Here is a 21,583-nt window from a genome sequence, read left to right on the forward strand (position 1 = left end):
CTGATCGCTGTGTTCAGCAGTACTGATCTTGCCTTTTGGGGCCATTTTTTTCTTATACTTCAGTAGAAATGCCTTGACAACACTGTAGTGGTTATTTCATCCTGGGAGACCACAAACTAAACAGCAGAAACACACTGTATATAGACGCGCTTGTTTAGTGGTATGCAAATCATCTTTGCCAGAGGTAAAATTAACATTTTTAATTAAAATATTAGCGCCAAACAAACACAGAAAAACACACTAATGATTAAATCATCTTGATGGAACCTCATAGAGTAACATGAGGATGCTTTTCTCACAATTGTTTTGTATGAAAAGATGCTGAATGGATCATACATGACTGTGTTTTTACAAAGTCATGCATCTTTCGCTTTTCAGCTGAAGTTTGGAATATAAATACAACAATATTAACAACTGTTTTTTTTTTATATTTCACAACCAGCAAAACAGTTCTATTTTCATCCTATGTGCAAAATAAAATGTACATATTGTCTGTATGGCTGTTTTAATCAATTTTTTTTTATATAACTTTATTTACTCCTGCTGATAATTAGGAAGATGAAACTAATAACATCTTAAAATGCCATTTGAGATCAAACATTTAATTATATTTAAACATTTCTGCATTTCTTCAGCAGGTATCAGATATATAAGGGCCCTGTGACACACAGTAGCTGGAGCTCTCTGCAGTTATAGTTTCTATGTTACTAAAGCGCCCTCTAATGGTCATCTATGTGATCATCAAGTAAAAAAAACAACTAGGTGGGATGCAAGGAAGGTAGAAAACAATAGTCCAATAAAGCAACTTTATTGCAGTTTTTGCTATAACAAAAGTGAGCTGTAATACAGAGACCTTTATCTCCTTGAATGTTCAAATCAAATGTGTGTGCAGAAGAAAGGATGGTTGAGTTTGTTCCAAGTGTGATAGTCCTAAGCCCACCTTTTCCAGAGGTGGGAAGGTGAGGCCCTTTAGATACTGATGTTTCAGTTCTCTGGTCCACACAGGCTGAGCAGAACCTTCTGGTAGTCTCCTTTGGTGTGTTCCTGCAATAACAGAGCCAGAAGTCAGAAGGGTTGCATGACAGAACAAGCCTTACATGTAAGTCAGTCAAAAAGGCCCAGCGGTGGGCTGTACACAACACTTACCAAAATAGTCTTTTGGAGACTCTGTCCGAATTTGGTCTTGTATTCAGAACAGACCTTTTTCAGGTCCACCTCACAGCGCGACACGATAATTCTTGTCACCATCTTCTCTTTGGCTCCTTTGCTCTGAGCAGACAAACACAAGTCAGCACTTACTTATTAAGTTGTACTCGCTCTAAACTTATACTACAGCAGCTGATGCAACACCGTTGTAAGACAACTTTTGCCCAACTTCGGCTTCTGTGTTCCTGCAGCAAAATTGCACTTTCAACCAGCAGACGTACTTCTTACAACAGTCTGGGCCTCAAAATAGCCACATTTGAATAAGAAGAAAGAGAACAGCTATGTAACTACCTTCATGGCTTCATTCAGTCTGTTGGCAAAGTACAGCTGTTTGTTTTCAAAGCACTGAACTGTAGAAAAAGACGAAACAGAATAAACACAATATACATCTTGTATTTGATAGATGATAAGGTCATTTTACATTTCTATATTAATAATATGAATTACTGTTAACAAATTATAATAAAGATGTGTACCTAGCACCAGAAGGGACTTTTGCAAGTCGCCTTTAACTTCCTTCTCAATGCTCTCCTGCATGTCGTAGGGGCTGTAACTCTTGTACCTCTGAAACACTAACAAGCAGAATAAAAATGATTAACTGATTGTTAAGGACAAACAAAAACAAATAGCACCAAGTTACAACCATAACAAAGGAACACCGGGTGTCTTGCCTTTTTGCAGGTGAGGTACACTTCTCTCAGACAATATGGAGATCCAAGTTGCCACATCAGTGCCTTTTATTGCTACTCCAGCCGCATAAAGTGCCTGAGTTGAATCAACAAAAATACCAATGAACACTAATATACATTACACATTGTAGGAGAAGAGTGATGCTACTATTTTAAGTATAAAAGGTAAAACAAATTGGCTTTATTATGCAAGTCTGCATTGAAAAGTGCACAGTTTTACAAAATTACCCAGGGTTCCCAAACTCATTCAGACATTTTTTTTTGTGGATTTTTCAGTGACGTCTTGAGAGTGACATGCATAGGGTTGATCTTAAAAGTCAGGTGAAGGAAAATAATGGCCAGTGTGACCCTGGGGCTAATTTGCAGTAAACAATGTGAGTTTTGTTCTTGATCAATAACAACATAAACCATGTTTCTGTTGGAATCAGCAGTTTCAAATATTGAATTATTATTATTATTTTTTTATCAAATTCAATATTATTTTACATTTTATTTAGTGTTTGAATTGACTTTGTATCCCACAGACAAAAGTGAAAATGGGAACCTTACTTTGGCATCTTCATCAATCTTTTCATAGTCTACGACAGCGGATGCTTCTGCTCTTTTGGTCTGCATGGAAATGAAGACAAGACACAGGTCAGTTTCAACTCAACTGTATTGTGTTATATGAAATCAGAAAGACGCACACTGACACATCTCACCTGCACCAGAGCCAAGAGCAGCTTAGCAAAGTTCCCAGAGGTGTCCCCCGCCACGTCTTTCTCCAGTTCCTTCTTGAACACTGTGGGAAATGATATCTTCAATTAAAAAGGCACACAGTATATTCACATGCTGTAGCTGTTGATTGACAGCCTGTAAAACCTATGGTTGAGGCATTATATAATCACAATGTGCTCCTTTATTTAGTCCTTTACATGAAAGCTTGGGATATTATATTAGACCTACACTCCTTGTAGACCTTCTTGATATCCACCAGCTCCTCACTGCTGCGCGAGCACAAAATCTCGATCAGCGTTTCTTCATCTGTTCCTAAGCCCTGCAAGGAACAGAAATCACGAAGACTTTTTTTTAAATACATTTCACTTTATTAACATGTGTATGCCATTACAATTATGATTGGGGTGCAGCAAAATGAAAGTTGTCCTTTTGTCCAGCAGAGGGCAGTGTAACCCTTCAAACAAATCCACTGATGTTGAGCTCCAGTCATAACAACCCCTGTCCTTTACCTTGATGGATCCTCTGATCTCTGAGGCGTCATACTGGGTCGTGTTCTTCATCAAGCCAAGGATCACATTTTCCAGAGACCCAGACAGGGCTCCCTTCAGGGCAGTGATCATGTCCTAGAACAAGGTACAACATTGTTATCTACTTTATGTCCCGTACTGTTAGAGCAGCCATACATTCAAACCCGTTAAGATTTTTTTAATTATTTTTGTCTTGCTGCACCTTCTTTGCCCTCCTTTCATATGCAAACGCAATCTCTCTCCGCTGTTCGTAGGTCCGCTTTGTTAGGACATCGATGATGGTCTGTTCGTCTACTCCTAATGTTAGAATGAAAAAGAAACACGCACACATTACACACGAGGTGAGACAGAATGGATGCGATTCAAACTACTGCTTTACACTAATGTATCTAAGTGCAACACAGCTGAGTTGATATAGCCTAATGATGAAATGAGAATAATTGGGGTAAATATAGTGTAAACTTTAGAAAATAAAGATTTAGCACTGTGGGCTATACTTTTAAATGCTTAGGGTCTATGAGTCAACATTTAACATACACTGATGTGGATTAAGCTTTAATTGGACTGAAAGAGTACTAGAATAAACACAAATTTAAACAGGCCTGGCAATGAAGTGAGTATGCCTTCACACATGACATGGTCACAAGATACACCCCTCGCACCCCCCTTCCCTCATTACTAGAGACTCATTAATCCACACACAACATATTCTTCATTGTACAACAAAATGGTGGGTTGTTGGAAGAGTTAGCGGTCGGGCTGTTACACACAGCTCTCTCAGCCATTGGCCAGAACAGAGCGCTGGCAGCACTGAGGCACAGACTTGGAGGTGTTCCCAGCGCGGTCAAAAACAATTCAATCCAGGATGCTGACTCAAAAATACCAGAGACTCATCTGCAGGGAGAAGTTGCAAAACCAAGCAGTGTGTTTTGGGTTTGTTTTAGCAACATGCACAGTTCTTCACAGAGTCTTGCCTTTGGTTTTGATTGCAGTCTCTATTCTGGCTGCATCTCTGTCAGGGTCAAAGTCCATAACAGGGACCACAGTGGGGGATTTAGGTTCACAGCTCTGAGGATTCAAAAGAAAAAGAGTTAATGATACAAATGGATGCTGATCTTAAAATAAACTGGATGCAGTGTAAAACAACGTATGATAATGTAATGACCTTACCCCAATGTTGAGACACAGCTGTCCCAGATACTCTGATACCAAAGCCATTTTGACTGTCCTGGAAAAGATGACAAGATTTTGAACACACTACATAGTTGTAAATCAAATCATGTTGTAATAATATCCCAGACTTGTCTGAGTTGAACCATGCAAGGATTCATGTTTGTTGTGTCTCAAGATGTTATCACTTGAGCCACAAAGGACATTTCTTCGAATCAGAGGCAGAGAAAGTTCATTCATTTAAGTTGCTGCTTTTAAACTGTTATTCCATTGTTTTCGACATTCACATTTACAGTAGTTTCTCATAACATGGTTAGATATGACTGACAATCCACTAGTTCTTTAAAATCATTGTTCAGTCTTGACACACATCCTGAACAGCAACCCTGAAGCGACACACCCTGAAAAAAGGGATTAGTGTACTTATCTATGTACATTCCCACATAAACACAAGAAAGCAGGCGTGAGAGCTTACACATGTGGTATAGGACTTCATTCATAGCAAACCATAATTCAGTTAAAAACACCACAAAACATGTTTGAACAAACAATGGAACATTGTCGAAATCATTTGTCATAATAACTCATGACTGCAAGTTGAAAAATTCCCCTCAAATCCTCCAGCGGTGTAAGAATTAATCTCGAATCAGTTAAACAATTAAAATGTATGATTAAATTGAACTTACCAAGGTTGTGAAAAGTTGAGATGATGCAAAGATTTGTCCAGGCGATGTTGGAGTGGAATGGGTGTGGCGGTTTAAACTTTTCCGACACAGAAAAAGGCTTCCCCTTTCACCTCCCCTGACTGATGGCACCTCCCTCTTTCCATGCCCACACAACCCCACCCTGTTCCACAAGAAAGTTTCAAAGCTCTCCCCACATATACAAACAATCCACAGTCACTGGAGCCGTGTGCCTTCAGGGTAATCTTGCATTGTGATGTCTAAACGTGACTTCACACAGTCCAAACCATAACAGTTACAAATGCAGGGCTGTACGCTTATTTTTTTAGGTGGTAGCACTGGTGCTAGCAAGCAAAAAAATTCAGTAGCACAAAAATAAATTTGGTAGCACACAAAGTATGATCGAAAACTTGCATAACCTTCCCAGATAGCAGGGCAACATTGATTCAATGTTGAAATTCCATCTGTTTTATCAGAATGGTCAGGGTTGAAATTTCAATGATAAAAGAGACATGAATTCAATGTTGAAATACCACCATAGACTGATCATTGTTATGATTGAAGTTTCAATGATAAAATTGACATTTATTCAATGTTGAATTACCACCAGAGCCAGATTATTATGGTTGAAATTTCAATGTTAAATCGATCATACTACTACAAAAACAAGATCAAAGGAACATTCCATTATATAGCATTCTATGTCCTCTGATGATCATATTACAATAATTTTTCAATATTGATCATGTTGAAATACCACCATAGACTGATCATTGTTATGGTTGAAGTTTCAATGATAAAATTGACATTTATTCAATGTTGAATTACCACCAGAGCCTGATCATTGTTATGGTTGAAATTTCAAGGATAAATGGGACATTAATTCAATGTTGAAATACCACCATAGACTGATCATTGTTATGATTGAAGTTTCAATGATAAAATTGACATTTATTCAATGTTGAATTACCACCAGAGCCAGATTATTATGGTTGAAATTTCAATGTTAAATCGATCATACTACTACAAAAACAAGATCAAAGGAACATTCCATTATATAGCATTCTATGTCCTCTGATGATCATATTACAATCATTTTTCAATATTGATCATCATCTGAAATACCCGTCTAAAATTCAAAAAATGCCCCCGCGAAAACCTGACCAATCTACTACTCCATGAATGAGACCTGGGCTGACCAGTGTGAGTCTCTAGTGTTATCAGCATCTACAAGCCTCTGCTATGCCTGTACGTGTATTAACAAATGTATCCTTGTCCACAGCCTGTGTTGGACTGCACTTTAGGGGTTTCCAGGGTTCTCAACCCTCACGCAATGAGAGTGAGACACACGCATTTCAGGCAATTCACACGCTCCACGCCACACCTTGCATTTCTCACGCAAATTATAACTCTGCCAAACATTTTTTTTTATATATAGCCAATAGCTTCGATAAATCCTGGCCTTCACCACCATCACCTAGTGTTGCCACCTTATTTATACTATCTATGGTTGCCACCCGTCCCGTTTTTCCCGAAATTGTTCTCTTTTTTCACCAGCTGTCCCGAGGAAAGAAAAATCTCTCCCGGGGACACAATTTGTCCCGTTTTTTGGGGAAAAACTCATTCGTTTTTTTGGGGAAAAACTAATTTGATTTCCTTCGTTCAGTAGTTAAGGCCGTTTCACACGGGCCGTGGCGTTTGTTGCGCCCACTAATGCATTCTGCGAGAGCCGAGCGGGCAGAGAGAAGGCGCAGCGTTTCGTCAGGCTACACGACAAGCGTGCAGGGGCGGTCCTAACGATCTCGGGGCCCGTTTCAAGACCCTGTGTGGGGCCCCCCACATTTATTTTTTATTTTTTTCTATGAATAATGCTTGTGCATGCTCCCCGCAAAAATAAAAAAGATTGTGGAAACTAGTTGGTTCATAGACGGATTAGGAGATAATAGGCCCAGACTCTTAAAGCCCCCCCGCCCCCCTCCCTATCCAGTCAGTTACATTGACTTTTCCGCAAAGATACATACGTTTACTGGCATAAACATATTAAGGGAGACTCCCTTAATATGTTTCCCACAGGATTTTGGGATACTGTGGGAGATATCCTGTACCTTGTTGGAGGGTCCGGGGGCATGCCCCCCTGGAAGAAAATTGGTTTTAAAGTAAAATGCATCAATCTGAAAAATCAATCTGGAAAATTTAGATTTAAATCAAATCTTGAGCTGCAGAAGGAACATTATTTTTCTTAAACAAGCAGCACTCTTTACTCTGCAACTGTAAAAACATTTCAGAAGATTGGTCTGCAGACCCATGTTATATGATGGAGGGGCCCATTGCAACAGATACAGGGTGGAAAGCTACTTTTTATGAACAGTATATAATTTACATGTAGAAAGTTTATTCCTGTATGTGTGTGGGGGCCTTAGAGGCCCCTCATGAAGCCCATAAGACATAGCTAATAATGCTTTTGTTTTGCACTTGTTTTTCGATTTTTCACCTACTAGTTGAGGGGCCAAGTTGGTTTTAGTGCTCCCACATTCAAATGCGGACGCCGAAAGAGTCTTCTCCATGGTTGGTCTTCACCAGCACCAGAAACAGACTAGCCCTAGAAGGAACATTGTCCTCCATTATGATGGTCTAAATGGCTGGTGTGGAGCCACAGTGCTTCAAGTGGGAGCCAGAAAACCCCTATCCTTTTTTGTATAATTCTTTTTATTTTGTTGTTTTGTAACAATAAGCAAACAAACAAACAAACAACACCAAACAGTACATACAAACTAAGAAAGGAGAGAAAAAAAAGAAAGAAAATGGACAGATGTGTATGTTGTTCATTATTTGATCTTCTTGACACCCTCTGAAACATGCAGAGAAATGCATCCTTAAAGATTTCAAACCTATATATAAAATAAATAAAATACTTTTACATGAAGTTATTCATCGCCCTCCTGCTCACACACACACACACACACACACACACACACACACACACACGTAACATTCAAAGACACACACAAACACAAAAAGAAAAATCCATGTCCTGTGAAAACCCCTATCCTGAAGGCCTCAAAATCTGCCACTCGAAAGCTACAACAGCGAGCATCAGTAATATCCAGTATCCATATTTGCTGAACTGAACTAAGAGTTTTACTGAAATAACTACCCCGAAGAACTACCCTAGGCCCAACACCCATCTCATTAGTCTGGCATTTGGTATTAATCCAGTTATACTTTCATCATAAAATTACTACAATAGGCTATATTTTAACTAAAACAAAGAAATTATATTGAACTGAACTTGTGTTAAAAACCATTATTATGCTTTAAATTAATAAATAAACACAATAAAATGTTGTGGGAAATCCGCTTCTGTCTCACTCTAAACAATTTCCAAAAGTTGAGAACCCTGGGTTTCATTTTGCTGTTGCTGCTGAACGTGGAGAGGAACTTTGGCATGCCACTAAATACGCCCTACTCCGTCCCAGTGCCTGTGGACATCCCAGTGTTCACAGGGATATGACCTGCTTAAAGTGGTGAGATATAGGCCTATTACATTACATTATCTGAAATTACCATTATTCCTTACAAAAAATACCTATGATTCTATATCTATTATAGTGGATATAGTGATGTGAAGACATGGCGTTGTATGGTAGGTTGTTACAATAAAGTTGCAGTTCAGAAATCCTACTTGTTACTTGCCAACAATTTAAGCTCTACCCGGAGCTAATGCTACAAACCGTGCCCCGAGTGTCCCGTCCCCCAAACACCACACTGTCTTGTGCCGTTCTGTCTGTCTTGCTTGTACCGACCTATGTTATTTCAATTCTAATTCTTGTTTCATTCTTTTTTAAGTGCCTTGCAACAAGAGCATAAAGCAGAACACAACAAAACTACTGACTACATCATATCCAGCTGAGTGAAGTGGCTCGACAACGTGCCCTGATGGCTGGGAGGAATTGCTTGTGGTGGATGTGAGATTAAATGATGAAATAAAATGTAATGTTAATCACATCTGAATGATGTTTTTTTTTTTTTTTTAATTCAAGATATTTGATTCAAAACTATGTAAATATGTACGAGTTAATACCTACGTAAAGCAGGATTGAGTTAATATTTTTTCAATGTCAAATCAATGATTGAATTTTACTTGAAACAACATTGGTTTTACATCTATTTTGATGTTATTTCAATCATTGAAACAATGTTATTTCAGGGTGCAAGTCTGGTCATAAATCAACCAAAACCATCAGAAAACAACATTGTTTCAATGTTAATTAGATCAATGCATCAACATTGATTCAATATTTAATCAATGTCAAATCAATGATTGAATTTTACTTGAAACAACATTGGTTTTACATCTATTTTGATGTTGAAACAATGTTATTTTAGGGTGCAAGCCTGGTCATAAATCAACCAAAACCATCAGAAAACAACATTGTTTCAATGTTAATTAGATCAATGCATCAACATTGATTCAATATTTAATCAATGTCAAATCAATGATTGAATTTTACTTGAAACAACATTGGTTTTACATCTATTTTGATGTTGAAACAATGTTATTTTAGGGTGCAAGCCTGGTCATAAATCAACCAAAACCATCAGAAAACAACATTGTTTCAATGTTAATTAGATCAACGTCAAATCAATGATTGAATTTAACTTGAACCAACATTGGTTTTACATCTATTTTGATGTTTTTTCAATCATTGAAACAATGTTATTTCAGGGTGCAAGCCTGGTCATAAATCAACCAAAACCATCAGAAAACAACATTGTTTCAATGTTAATTAGATCAATGCATCAACATTGATTCAATATTTAATCAATGTCAAATCAATGATTGAATTTTACTTGAAACAACATTGGTTTTACATCTATTTTGATGTTGGAACAATGTTATTTTAGGGTGCAAGCCTGGTCATAAATCAACCAAAACCATCAGAAAACAACATTGTTTCAATGTTAATTAGATCAAGGCATTAACCTTGATTCAATGTTGAATCAATGTTTGTCTGCTATCCCTTGCATTTCGCTCTAATTACCTTTGAGCATGTCATCTTGTTCTCATTTGAGATTCTCAACTCATATTATATCCTAGTGTGTGTAGTAATAATTATGGAAAAATGAATAGGGGTGCACTGATTGCAATTTAGAAAAAAGAATCTAACCTGCCAATTGCTTCTGTTAATTAAAACCAAACTTTAAAACATTAAACATAGCCTATTAAATAAATAAGTATACATATTGGTACAATTTAGGATAAATTAAATAGGTTGTTGTGAATGTGTTGGGAGTAGCTTTTCAGTGGGTTATTTAAAACTTTGTAAATAGACTAGGCTACTGTTAGTCTCGCAAAGCCAGACCAAACTACAGCAAGTAGTAGGCTACTGTTGACTGCTCGCTGCAGCTGAATGAGTTGCCTTTCAAGCTAGAAAAAAGCGCTAACTTCCTGCTCTTACCGGCTTCAAAATAAAAGTCAACTCACGTTTGGCCAGTAACAGGCTTTTAATGTGAAGGTGCACAGGAAATGTTCTGTTTGTACACGCGCTAACTTAACTGCGGTAATGTGCCGTCTCCTTCCGGTAATTGCCGTTGGTGAAGTTTTTATAGCCTACCTAGAATCGCTGCAGGAGCACAGATCCCGAGAGCACATATCTTTCACCAGCCAAAGTGAAGGGTGGACTCAATAACTTACTTGCCTAAGACTCATTTACCCGCAGTGTTAATGTAGAGCCCTCTAAGCAGTGTTGTGCAGCGCTCCTCTGTGTTTCAAAGACAGCCTCTCCTCATTATCAACCTGTCGCAGGAGTGCGAATGGATTTGTATTCATCATCGCACGTGATCAATTTCAGTAGCAAATGCGATCAAAACTGTCGCACTGTACAGCCCTGTACAAATGGTTGTTGCACAGACAAGAAGCATAGTCACATACGAATACTTAGAAAGGTTTTTATTGTTGCTCTGTTTTAACTTAACATTACAAATGACAAAAAGGTACAAAAAAGTCTCTGAACAAAACAGTATAGATTCTTTACTGTAAAAGTGCTTCAGCAGTCACATTCATATTTAAAGTCATCAAGTGTTTCAAGTATGAAATCATAGACATTGTCAGTGGTTTTCCTTTCCTTTCTTTTCCAGGTCCAATATCTTTTCTGACTTACCTAGAACATGAAATGATATGAATAACATGATATCAAGTCCTCTGACATGGGGTTTTTAAACAGACTTCTGAATTAGCTTTTTAATATACTTGTTACGTTTTGCCGAACGTTTATTTTGTTTTTTCTTCTTCTTCTTTCCTCCTGCGTTGGGATTGTTCTTTGACTGCGATGGCCCATCTATTGTGGTCTGGTAGGACAAAAAGGTTGCATCATTAAATAACTGGTGCTAAGTTCAAGTAGCATCATAAAGGATACCCTGAATGTATTTGACATTATACCCTGTTTTATTTGTACTTCAAGTAAGTATGTGCCTCAAAGATAGTTTTATTTCTTTTTTTTACCCCCCTTTGCCTAATGATGAGTACAACAATGTGTTAATGTCTTTGCTGTCTGGAATTTTTCACAGGCATCCTGTGAATGTCTCAGGCAGTACACCAGTAAATCCTGCTGAGCGCTTGCTGTTATGCTCTCTATTGTCATGGTTGTTAGTTTTGGGCTTGTTCAGACTAACAATATTCTACTATGCTGGTTAAGCCTGTCTGATAAGAAAAATGACCAAGGGCTTTGCCCTCACCTTAGCTTTTTAGGAGACTGCATTTCATTATTTAACTAGGCTGTAAGATAGAGTGTGTGTGTGTGTGTGTGTGTGTGTGTGTGTGTGTGTGTGTGTGTGTGTGTGTGTGTCTACTAGTGTCTGTGTAGACTTTCTAGGAATTAAATAATTTACCCATTTGTTCCAACAACTTTTCACTTCATTGCCATTATTTGTCCTGCCATCATGACCTCTTTTGCTCATCTATCAACCCAGTACCTATATTGTGCCATAAATGAGGTTCACACCTTAACAGAAGGTGGTGGTGGGAAGGTGCAGGGCACTCGGCCGTGCTTGTGGTGGAAGGGGAGCACCACAGATGGATCAACAGGTATCCAGGGCGGGAGTCCAGAGGCTGGGGGCTGTGGGACAGAGCTGTGGAGCTGCTGCAGGTTGTATGTGCCCCGGGTCGCTTTGCCATTAGCCGCTTTTAATAAACTCACAAAAGGTTCCCCAGCCTTGTGAGCGATCAGGTACTGTCCTTCCTCTAACCTACAAAACCAAATAAAGTCGGGTGAGTTGAAAGTCAAAACCCACCCACTGAAACATGTTGGGGCATTCTGTGGGAATTCTAGCTTCCTGTCAAATGACTAATGTAGGTGAACAGACCGAGCCTGAAGAAAGCGGAACAGGACACGTCTAACTTGTGAGTAATAAATTGTGTAAACCTCCAACACAAACATAAAAGACTATGATCATATGTTTAAGCTTGCATACCCGACTGTATGCATATGACTTAAGCTCATCTGGAAGACATAGGTAATGTTGTCAAAACATCAAAGTTGAAGACCCAACCCAATCATTCATGATTCAAAACAAACCTAGGATGATACGTGTCCTCAATAACTTACTTGGTGAGCTTTTTCAGCAGGTGGTGCAGTATATTGAGGGACTTCGACGGCCTGTGGATGGAAAGAGACATCGTCAGGTTACAACCCGTCTACTTTGGTAGGAATCCAAAATGTCAACACTGATTCAGATAACGAAACACAGAGGTGATAAAGAGGATACCATTGATAAAAAGGTGTGGCTTATCGATGACATGACCGATTTCCCAAATGACAAACTCTGAAGTCACACAATCATACAGCGGTGATTAAGGTTAATCCGAAATGATCCGCACTACACACGCCTATTAGTGAAGACACTCACTTGAACCCACAGGAGATGTTCTGCTTCCAGTCGTCAGGCAGCTTTCTCAGCAGAGCTACTTTTGATGTGTGCGCATTGATGTGAGCTACCGGGACAGAACGGGAATGATGAGAGACACACACAGCGAAAAAGAACAAGATCTAATGAGTGTGCACATCAAGAGCTTCACTTCATCATCAAAGTCATTTCTAGGGCTTACAAAAGTAATTAGTCTGTGATGATTTGCCAGCATTGTTATAAGCTTGAGTGGGTGGTAAAAGTACGGTTGTTGGTCCCGTCTCCTTCCCTGCCTCCCACTCTAGAAAACGATGCCTGCTGCTTATTTCAACAGAACCTTCCTACAAATACAGAATGCTGTAGAGCCTGAAGCCACAGCCAGAAATACACAATTTGGGACGGCCACATGATAAACCACATGATGAACTAGGAAGCACCGAGCTAAGAAGGAAGTCTTTTATCAGCTGTACATATTGCATAATTCAATTCATTAAGCTTGAATGCTGTTTTCTCACTGGCTTTTCTTATACTAGTGTTAGCAACTTAGGACAATTTGTGAATTTTCTAGACTAGAAGATTTGATTATTTTTAACCTTAAACATCTCTTTTAAAAAAAAAATCTTAGATCATGATACAGTGTTAAATTAACTTTTCTAGAGAAGCTATTAATAGCAGTGAAGGTAAATATAAAGCACCACCAGTAAACAAGCTGTAGTAGAGACAGTGTAGTAAGGTTGATGGATCCAGCCCAGTATGTCAACAATGCAAGCAGACAGGGAAAAGGGTATAATTTAAGCTGTTTTATGAAAACAAAAGATTACTCTGGGTAGGTGATGACGTACATTCCCAGGCGACACCTACACAAGTCAACAAATAAACGAACCCCGACCGATACAAAGAAAAGACGTGACTGAATCTTGAGCTACAGATAAGCAGCACCTGGAAGCCAACAATTTGCGTTAAGGGAATTTAACTGAAGTTCAAAACAGCATTCAGCTGATCTCTGCACACTGTGGCCTGTAGTTATGGCAACCAAGTAAACTCAATCACTACACAGTGGCAGCAGGATGGTGAGTCATCGACAGACCATTCCATTGGTCTGTGGGAGGATCTGCCACGTGGACTCTATTTAGCCATGTGAGGGGAGTAGAAAGGAACATTCTCTCTTTCTCAATCCACATAAATGTTACTTTGACTATTTTCTTAGTAATTACGGTGAAAATGAAAGACTAAAGGGATACTCCACGAGATGCATAGAGCTGAGTTTGGAAACATTTTGGTCTTCCATTTTTTACGGGATTTAAATAAAAGATTGGGGTAAAAGTGCTAAAGGTTTTTTACCTTTGTAGCAAACAGTGCTGGAGTGGAGCAATGTTTCAGTCCACAGCTGGCAGGCTTCACTGCTGCTTAGACACTCAACACCATAACTCAACTGGTACTCCAGTTTGGGCAACACATGTACTGGCACATGCTATAAGGGCAAGAAAAAACAATTAAGAAATGGGGCATATTTATAAATTTTTCTAATAATTTGAACTTAAACTAATCAATTCTAGTTGATGTGTATACAGCCTAACAGACATACCTTGTTTTGGCCGTTGTCTGCTTTTCTGGTATGGGTCAGTGAGACAGAGCTGCGCACCATGAGCAGCACATCGTGCAGACTGTAGAGCTTGTAAAGCAGGTTGCCTTCCTCTGGAGCAGAGTAATCTTGTTCGTCCTCGGCACCTGCCTGCAGGTCTTGTGACAAAAGACCTACGAAGAGGAGCATTAATGTACGGCATCAAAATCAAGCACACATAGAAACATGTATTTGATGGAATAGACTTTGAAAATAGTTGATTCTTTTTTGTTTGTATGTATGTGTTTTTTTTTGTTTTATCAATGATCTAGTTTTCTTATCGTAATTTTTTTTTTTTTTTCATGAATCATTTCTTGTTTTTGCCCTATTGTCATTCCTGTTCTTGTTTTTGTCTGTCTTCACTTCCTTTCTAAGCACAATAAATGTATGTTTGTTTGTGGTACTTTGGAATCTGATAAAAAAAAAAGTTAAAAATAAATAAATCATTTGAAACTTACTCTTGTGCTCTGTTCTAGCGGTGTGGAGCGCTGGTGCCGCTTCATGAGGAGCAGCACAGTCCTCTCCATCCTGGTTCTGGTTTCTCTCCAGGTATGAAGACACACAGGGCTTCACCAGAGACGTTGGATGGGAGTGAACCTGGGCCGGTCCCGTACACCTGCTGGGCGAGAGGGTCTCCTGGGATATGGCCGAGCATTTGGCGGTGTCGTGGGCGTGGTTGAACATGGCCGTTTGCATCCGCAGAATCTCACCCAGCTGATCGTCGGCAGACACCTTGGCCCGTTTGGATTGTCGCCTCTGCCTTGTGACTTTTTGAGGGGAAGAGGACTCGGAATGTGCAGGTGCCGTTTCAGAGACGGGGGTATTGTTAGGTTTGGTTGTAGGTGCCGCGCCTGGCGACACAGTGTCATCAATGACCAGCTTCTCATCGTCCGAGTCTCCCATAAAAGCAAGGTCTTCGTCGCTTTCCTGACTAGATTCCATTGTTCTCGTTTGGTCAGTGTTTGGTGCAGTGGTCTCACTCATAACCGGCTGAATTATCTCCTCTGTTACGGGATGCTCCATATCGGTCAAATAAGTCTTTATTTCATCCTTTGCGCTGATGTTAATCTTTCCTAGACGTGCACTAAACCTTTTAGTCTTACTTGAAGACGGGGACCCTGAAGCTTTTTTACTGTTGACACATGCTGCACCCTGCTCATTCTCTACCTTCTGCACCTTGCAGCTGGCGATGGGTGCCGTCTCTCCAAATGTCTCCAGGTCAGTGAGGTCCACCTCAAAGTCAAGGCCAAGGCTTTCAGCGGACACTGTTCTTCTTTGTGAGCTCTCCTGATTTAGAAAACGGTAAAAAAAATAACAGAATCATTGCACTGCTTAAATGAGGCAAAGGAAAAATACAACAATAGCACATTCTATTTGTGCGTGGACATACCGGTGTGATTTGTCGCTCACTTGCAGGAAGTTCGGTCAATAAATGGAAGACATTTTTGCTTCCGTTCCTCTTGATGGAAAGCTTCAAACTCTCCTCGTGATAGACGAGATTCCGCTCTCTCACCGTCATCTCAGTCTTCAGAAGAGGTGAGTCTATGTACACGGTCTTCTTCTGACTTTGGCCTGTGAATAAAACACATGGTATAAAAGGATGTGTGAAACAGTGCCACCATGAGGCCATTCACTGTCAGTATATGCTATACTGTTTTACAGACAAAAGAAAAGAACGGATGACCACATTGCAAAATCTTTCCATGTACTGCCAGTGGTAAACCATCACATGTTCATTACAGTGCATATTATCAAAGTATGTCATATCTATTGATCCCAATATTTTAAAATGATTTGTTTTCCTTTGTGTATGTAGGTATATTACTTTTCTTTCTTTTTTTCATTCTTTTTTCAGCGCACAAAATATACACAAAAAATGTGTAGGATGCTGTAAACTAACAGTAAGATGATTACCTTGTTTTGCTCCTACAATCAAGTATGTATACAAAACAATATTCTAAAATGTTGATGCACTATTTCCTATTTCATTGCTAGAAAGCTAAAACCACATGGGTAAATGTTTCTATTATTGCTTTGAAGATTGAAAATAACTAACTGAAAATACATGTAAAAGTCTAGAAGTGCCAACCAAAACAAATGAAGAACATTAAAAAAGCTGAGTGGCAGAATAATCTTACTGTACCTTTTCCTGTGTTTAATTTGACTGTAACAGGCAGTTCCCATTGCTCTCCAAAGTCAGGGCCGTGGTTGTCTAGCAGCCTGACCAGGGCATCTCGAGTGAGGCACGCATGAGGCTCATACCGATTAGACAGCTTCTCTGCATTACTGTCACTGCTGATTGTCTGTTGAGAAAAACAAGATGAGGTCACTCTACCAGAAACATCTACTGTATCAGTCAAACAAACACAGGTAAATACACAACCGTCTAAAATCAACTAGTCATTAACAAAGACTGTATATAAGGTAATTAACAGTACTTTATGTGTGGCCTGGCATCTTTCAGAAACACAGTTAGCCTGGGTCTTGCTAAGAAAGACATGAACACCCTCTGGTGTCTTTTGTGAATACTGCAAGAGCTGAATAGAAGTTACAGTAGACCTGCGGCCATGAATCCCATTCTAGCAGTAAAAAAAAAAATCTTTGTGACTTACTTTATTGGAGTAATTAAAAAAAAAGAAAAGTGAGACAATGGCTTACAGCGTGCATGTCCTTAGCTTTTTTAGCTGGAGGATTCTCTGATGAAATGCTGTGATAATCCGATGCAAGCTGCGCATCACTAGGCACTATGGTGTGGTCTGTAATATCCACATTGCCCTGGAGAAATAAAAGGGGTACAAATATGGAAATAAGAGGAAGTGAATCGAACACCGAAAGGCTGATTCTGCAATTATTTGACACTTCAAAAAAGGTAAAAATAAAACTGGACAATGTATGAACAACTTGAGAATATTAATTGGCATTATAAGGCAAGGCAAGGCAAGTTTATTTATATAGCACAATTCAGACACAAGGCCACTCAAAGTGCTTTACAGGGGCAAGATTAGAATACATAAAACACATTATAAAACATTTAAAAGCGAATAAAAGAAGCAAATAACAAAAAATGAAAACTCAATTTAAAAACAATTATAAGAACAAATGTGGGACTGAAATGGTTCACGTGTTAATAGTATCATTACCATGATTAGCAGCTGTTTTTCAAAGTTCAGCTTCAGCCCTGGGTTGAAGGTCCCTCCCGTCAAACTAGTCATCTCATGGATCTGGTAGAGATGAGGATAAGTCTTAATGCACTCCAAACAGTGCCTGAAGACATCCTGAAAAACAAATCAGGGCTCTGTGTTTTAATACTTATATAAACATATATCCGACAGAGGTGATGGCCGATGTAATCCTTGTAGTGTCAGTAATACCTCTGAATATTGCATGGCTCCCTGGGATATGAAGTTGTAGTCGTTTGCACACATGTTGGCCACATCCTGTAGATACCTTATGAACTGGGTCACTTCATTGTTGACTTTTGCCTTCAACATCTGAAATATTAGAGCAGATCATTTAGAAAAAAGAGCATTTACACAAAGACTGGTAGGATTTACAATACCATCTAAGGAGAGAATGCCGATACCTGTGGAGGATCCCTTGCTTTCTTACTCAAACTGCCCAGATATGTTTGCTGCTCTTTGCTGGACAGGCTGGACACACAGGGATAGGGCAGTCTGGGCTCAGGGTAAGGGGCTTCTGGCTCAATCTTGACATCTTTGGACTTTACTCTCAGATCATCATCATCCTCATAATCATCATCATCATCATCACACTCTTCCTTGCTGATGCAACTGTCATCTTTAAACTGCGGAGCCTCTTCTGTAGAAGGAGAGCAGGAGGCTTTTGAAGCTTCAACATCACACCCCGGCTCTGTGTTGGCATTCTCTACAGGACTTGGAGAAGAAGGAAATACAATTTAGGGGAAAAGAACAGGTCAGATAAACCATTAGCCTTTCAAAGATACAGTTAAAATGCATCTGAACTGATGTATTAATTGATGTGTTGATTTACTGACATACCTTTGGAGAAAGGCCCACAGCTCTCTGATGTTAGGTGCAAGGGAATATTTGTCATAGAGGTCTCTGGTAAAGAAAGGTGCTTCAGGGACTGGAGAGTCATCCCTGAAATATGAGGGAGAAATATATGATATTAGGGGGCCTGTGCCGTAGCCAAACTGCCATAACTTTTTCTGCAATGTCTGCTCTTTTTCTGAAGAGACTTACATTTATTTTGACACAAGAGATGAAAAAAACCTAAATGAAATAGCTGTTGTAGGGTAGTCGACACCATTACGTTACATAATGAATGAATGAATCAGGTGTAGCTGCATTTCTTTTTTCGTTGCCTGTGTAAAAGCAATACGTTTGACATGAAATGACGTATCTTAAGGAGCAAACAACTCTATTTCAAAGGTTTACAGTAAATATTTTTATGTTAGATATGAATTTTTCACCACTAAGCATACACAGCTAGTGTCAACATGACCCTGTTTTCCTAGTCAAGTGCCATACAATGAAAGTCAAATAAATCAATGTATTGTATACGTGGGCAAGCATGTGGATTGCAGTTCAAAAGAACATATTTTACTGTTTTTAACATTTGTTCAAAACATTAACAGACAATGTCCATGTTACAGACAATTTTGGAAATGTTTACAGAAATATGTAAGTGAACATGTATGTTATCATCAAATTCACAAATAGGTTGACTCATGTAAACGTTTTCATACTAAATAATTAAACTATGCTCTCGGCCATGGACGTACCGTATTATAGGAGGTTCCAGCCAATATCAAGCTCTGCATCAAACCATTACTTGTTTTTCATGGTTAAAAGTAAGCTATTTGGAAATTGAAAATACATGTGCGAATATAAGGAAATATGCCGTAGTAGTAGTAGTAGTATATTAGGAGGCGGTAGGTTAGAGGTTTAGACCTTTATTTGAAGGATTTTTTAGTAACTGGACCTCCTTCAATTTTAGTTGAAGACCCCTGCCTTAGAGATACAACTTCCTGTTCAAGCTTTAAAAAACAAGCTAGTAACGTTATAGTAACGTCAGTAAGATTCATAACATTTTAGCGTTAACATCACGGCCAAACATAATTAGAATCAGCGTTCGGATACAATAACACGTATGCCAGTGTTCCTTTATTATTTATGAAAAAAGCCTTTCTGCCAAGGAGGAAACATATGGAGTATCCAATTATTAAGTTGATTGTCAACACTAACTCAAATGTAAATGTTCAGCTAGTCCGCATATACTTGCAAACTTACAAACTTGACGCTAGCGTAAAAAAAGATTATTTAACACTTAAAACATTACGCTTAACGTTTCTTTTAAATAGAAAAGCTTTGTGTTTACTAAACGTATCGACAACTTCCTGTCACCTTAAAGTTGCTCGACAGTGCAGCAGTTCTCCTGGTTAGTTTTTCCCACTACAGACTCGTGGTTTAGCTACTAAACCAGTAACATAAATATAATCACTGTGCAGTGAATGCGCACCTTTTATTATTATTTTTTAACACGTATCTAACGTTTGGTTAGCATAGAAGTCGTGTGTTGAACGCTAACTAGCTTGTTGGCTAACATTAGCTAGCTCGAAGTTACTGTAGGATGGTTAGTTTAATTGTAACAAAACAGACCCCTGTGTCATTCTGCAAAAGTTTGAATTGAACACACACTTACCATACCATCGCCATTATTGTCAAGGAATGAGAGCATTGAAAGTTTGAAACTAATGTAACCAAGTCCGTTGGCCAGCTAACAAACGTATGACAGGAGACATTCTTCGCCTGGGGAAATTATAGTTGTTATCAAAGCGCTGTGTGCACATTACTGCCCCCTCCTGGACATGAACTGTAGTCGAACTGCCTATTTACTGTGTATGAGGCTATACAAAAAGGGCCATGGTGAAATAAGACAATCTTTCTTTTCAGCCTGACTTTGGTGTTCAAGAAGAAAAATATAACAACAGCAACACAATTTTCCTTTATCGATCTACTTCAGGCCTATACCGTCCTGCAGCCTGTCTGAAGGGGAAGGTTAAACATCCTTAGTTAACTGGTTCAAATAGGCCTTATATATATCCTCAACATAGAAGGCCCTCATCCAGTCACAGGTTTAGCAAAATACTGGTTCCTCCTAACCAATCAAAAAAACAAGTGACTAATTCCTGTGGTTGAAGGACACTGCAACATAAATCCTTATTCCTTGACGAACCCCCCTCCGCAAACGTTTTTTCTGCACTCGTTCTTTTCTCTGTCTGACACAGACCTAAACCCAATAAGGACCACAGTCTTCATCCCTGTCTCTAAAGAAAAAAAAACTATTAATTTCAATAATCCCCAATAGGCTACTAAATTGCACTCTGCGGGTCTGTAGGCCTAAAATCTGAGTAAATCTGGAGATGGGATTCCCAACTCCATTCCAGATGTTTTCAGGCAGACACACACCTACCTGGATCTCTTGCATTTCCCATCCTTAATGATGCTCATATTCAGATCCGGCTCATTAACCTCAGCCATTGTTTTGGTGAATTTAATACAAATAGAAATTCTCAAGGAATGCCTTTCCGTGTGCACTGAGCTAATTTTTTCATGATGGGGAGATGACTTTGATTTAATTTCTTGAAAAAATTATTTAAAATTCATATAAATTATTACCCAACTTTGTCACATAGCAGTTAATAATGGTTTATCACAATGGCCAAGGTATTACATGAGAAAATTAGCTGAAATATTAATATTCCCAGCAGGGAAATTGAGTCATTCATTAAAATAAAAGACCTGGGCCATTCCCAGAAAGCTTAGAAACTACAGATAACTGAAATCTGTTCAAGCTTTTCTCACAAATTGAAAAAATTCTGCAAGTGATCATTTAAAGATTCTTTACATTTCCAATCAGATGCAGATTTCTGATTCATTGATTCATCTTGTAACATGTAGCTTTTTTAGCGCAATTCATTTCTTATATGGCTTATTAGTTATAGAGTGTAAAAGGCCAGGAAAAGGGATGTATTTAGTTTACACCGATTAAAATGTAGGAGGAAGATTTATTGCTTGTTGTAAC

The 21,583-nt window shown here is 38.9% G+C and overlaps 2 protein-coding genes across 2 annotated transcripts; both read right to left on the reverse strand.

Moving 5' to 3' along the window:
* Window positions 1–792: 792 nt before the first annotated feature.
* LOC307251249 (annexin A2-like) lies at window positions 793–5,097 on the reverse strand. Its single transcript, XM_080028569.1, has 13 exons — window positions 4,996–5,097; window positions 4,310–4,367; window positions 4,114–4,207; window positions 3,342–3,436; window positions 3,122–3,235; window positions 2,841–2,931; window positions 2,597–2,676; window positions 2,445–2,504; window positions 1,878–1,971; window positions 1,683–1,778; window positions 1,498–1,556; window positions 1,147–1,269; window positions 793–1,044 (listed from the first exon to the last, which is right to left on the reverse strand). The coding sequence occupies exons 2-13, from the start codon at window positions 4,355–4,357 to the stop codon at window positions 985–987; spliced, it is 1,014 nt and encodes a 337-aa protein (XP_079884695.1). The 5' UTR covers window positions 4,358–4,367; window positions 4,996–5,097; the 3' UTR covers window positions 793–984.
* Window positions 5,098–10,953: 5,856 nt separating this feature from the next.
* ice2 (interactor of little elongator complex ELL subunit 2) lies at window positions 10,954–20,303 on the reverse strand. Its single transcript, XM_080027116.1, has 15 exons — window positions 20,201–20,303; window positions 18,535–18,636; window positions 18,099–18,408; window positions 17,887–18,006; window positions 17,656–17,790; window positions 17,174–17,290; window positions 16,659–16,818; window positions 15,906–16,087; window positions 14,974–15,802; window positions 14,480–14,649; window positions 14,236–14,365; window positions 12,898–12,982; window positions 12,597–12,647; window positions 11,994–12,237; window positions 10,954–11,340 (listed from the first exon to the last, which is right to left on the reverse strand). Exons 1-15 carry the CDS (start codon window positions 20,212–20,214, stop codon window positions 11,209–11,211), a joined length of 2,781 nt encoding a protein of 926 aa, XP_079883242.1. The 5' UTR covers window positions 20,215–20,303; the 3' UTR covers window positions 10,954–11,208.
* Between the last annotated feature and the right edge of the window lie 1,280 nt (window positions 20,304–21,583).

The sequence above is a fragment of the Ammodytes marinus genome (assembly GCF_949987685.1).
Source record: "Ammodytes marinus genome assembly, chromosome: 5".
In the NCBI taxonomy this organism is placed as follows: Eukaryota; Metazoa; Chordata; class Actinopteri; order Uranoscopiformes; family Ammodytidae; genus Ammodytes; species Ammodytes marinus.

Excerpts from the sequence above, each read along its gene's own strand:
- LOC307251249 (XM_080028569.1), bottom strand. The coding sequence starts at position 4,357 with ATGGCTTTGGTATCAGAGTATCTGGGACAGCTGTGTCTCAACATTGGG. Across the intron at positions 4,208-4,309 it reads AGCTGTGTCTCAACATTGGG|AGCTGTGAACCTAAATCCCC; the intron begins GTAAGGTCATTA and ends TTGAATCCTCAG. Across the intron at positions 3,236-3,341 it reads ATGAAAGGAGGGCAAAGAAG|GACATGATCACTGCCCTGAA; the intron begins GTGCAGCAAGAC and ends ACCTTGTTCTAG.
- ice2 (XM_080027116.1), bottom strand. Across the intron at positions 17,291-17,655 it reads AAAAACAGCTGCTAATCATG|GGCAATGTGGATATTACAGA; the intron begins GTAATGATACTA and ends TTATTTCTCCAG. Across the intron at positions 14,650-14,973 it reads CGCTAGAACAGAGCACAAGA|GTCTTTTGTCACAAGACCTG; the intron begins GTAAGTTTCAAA and ends TCCTCTTCGTAG.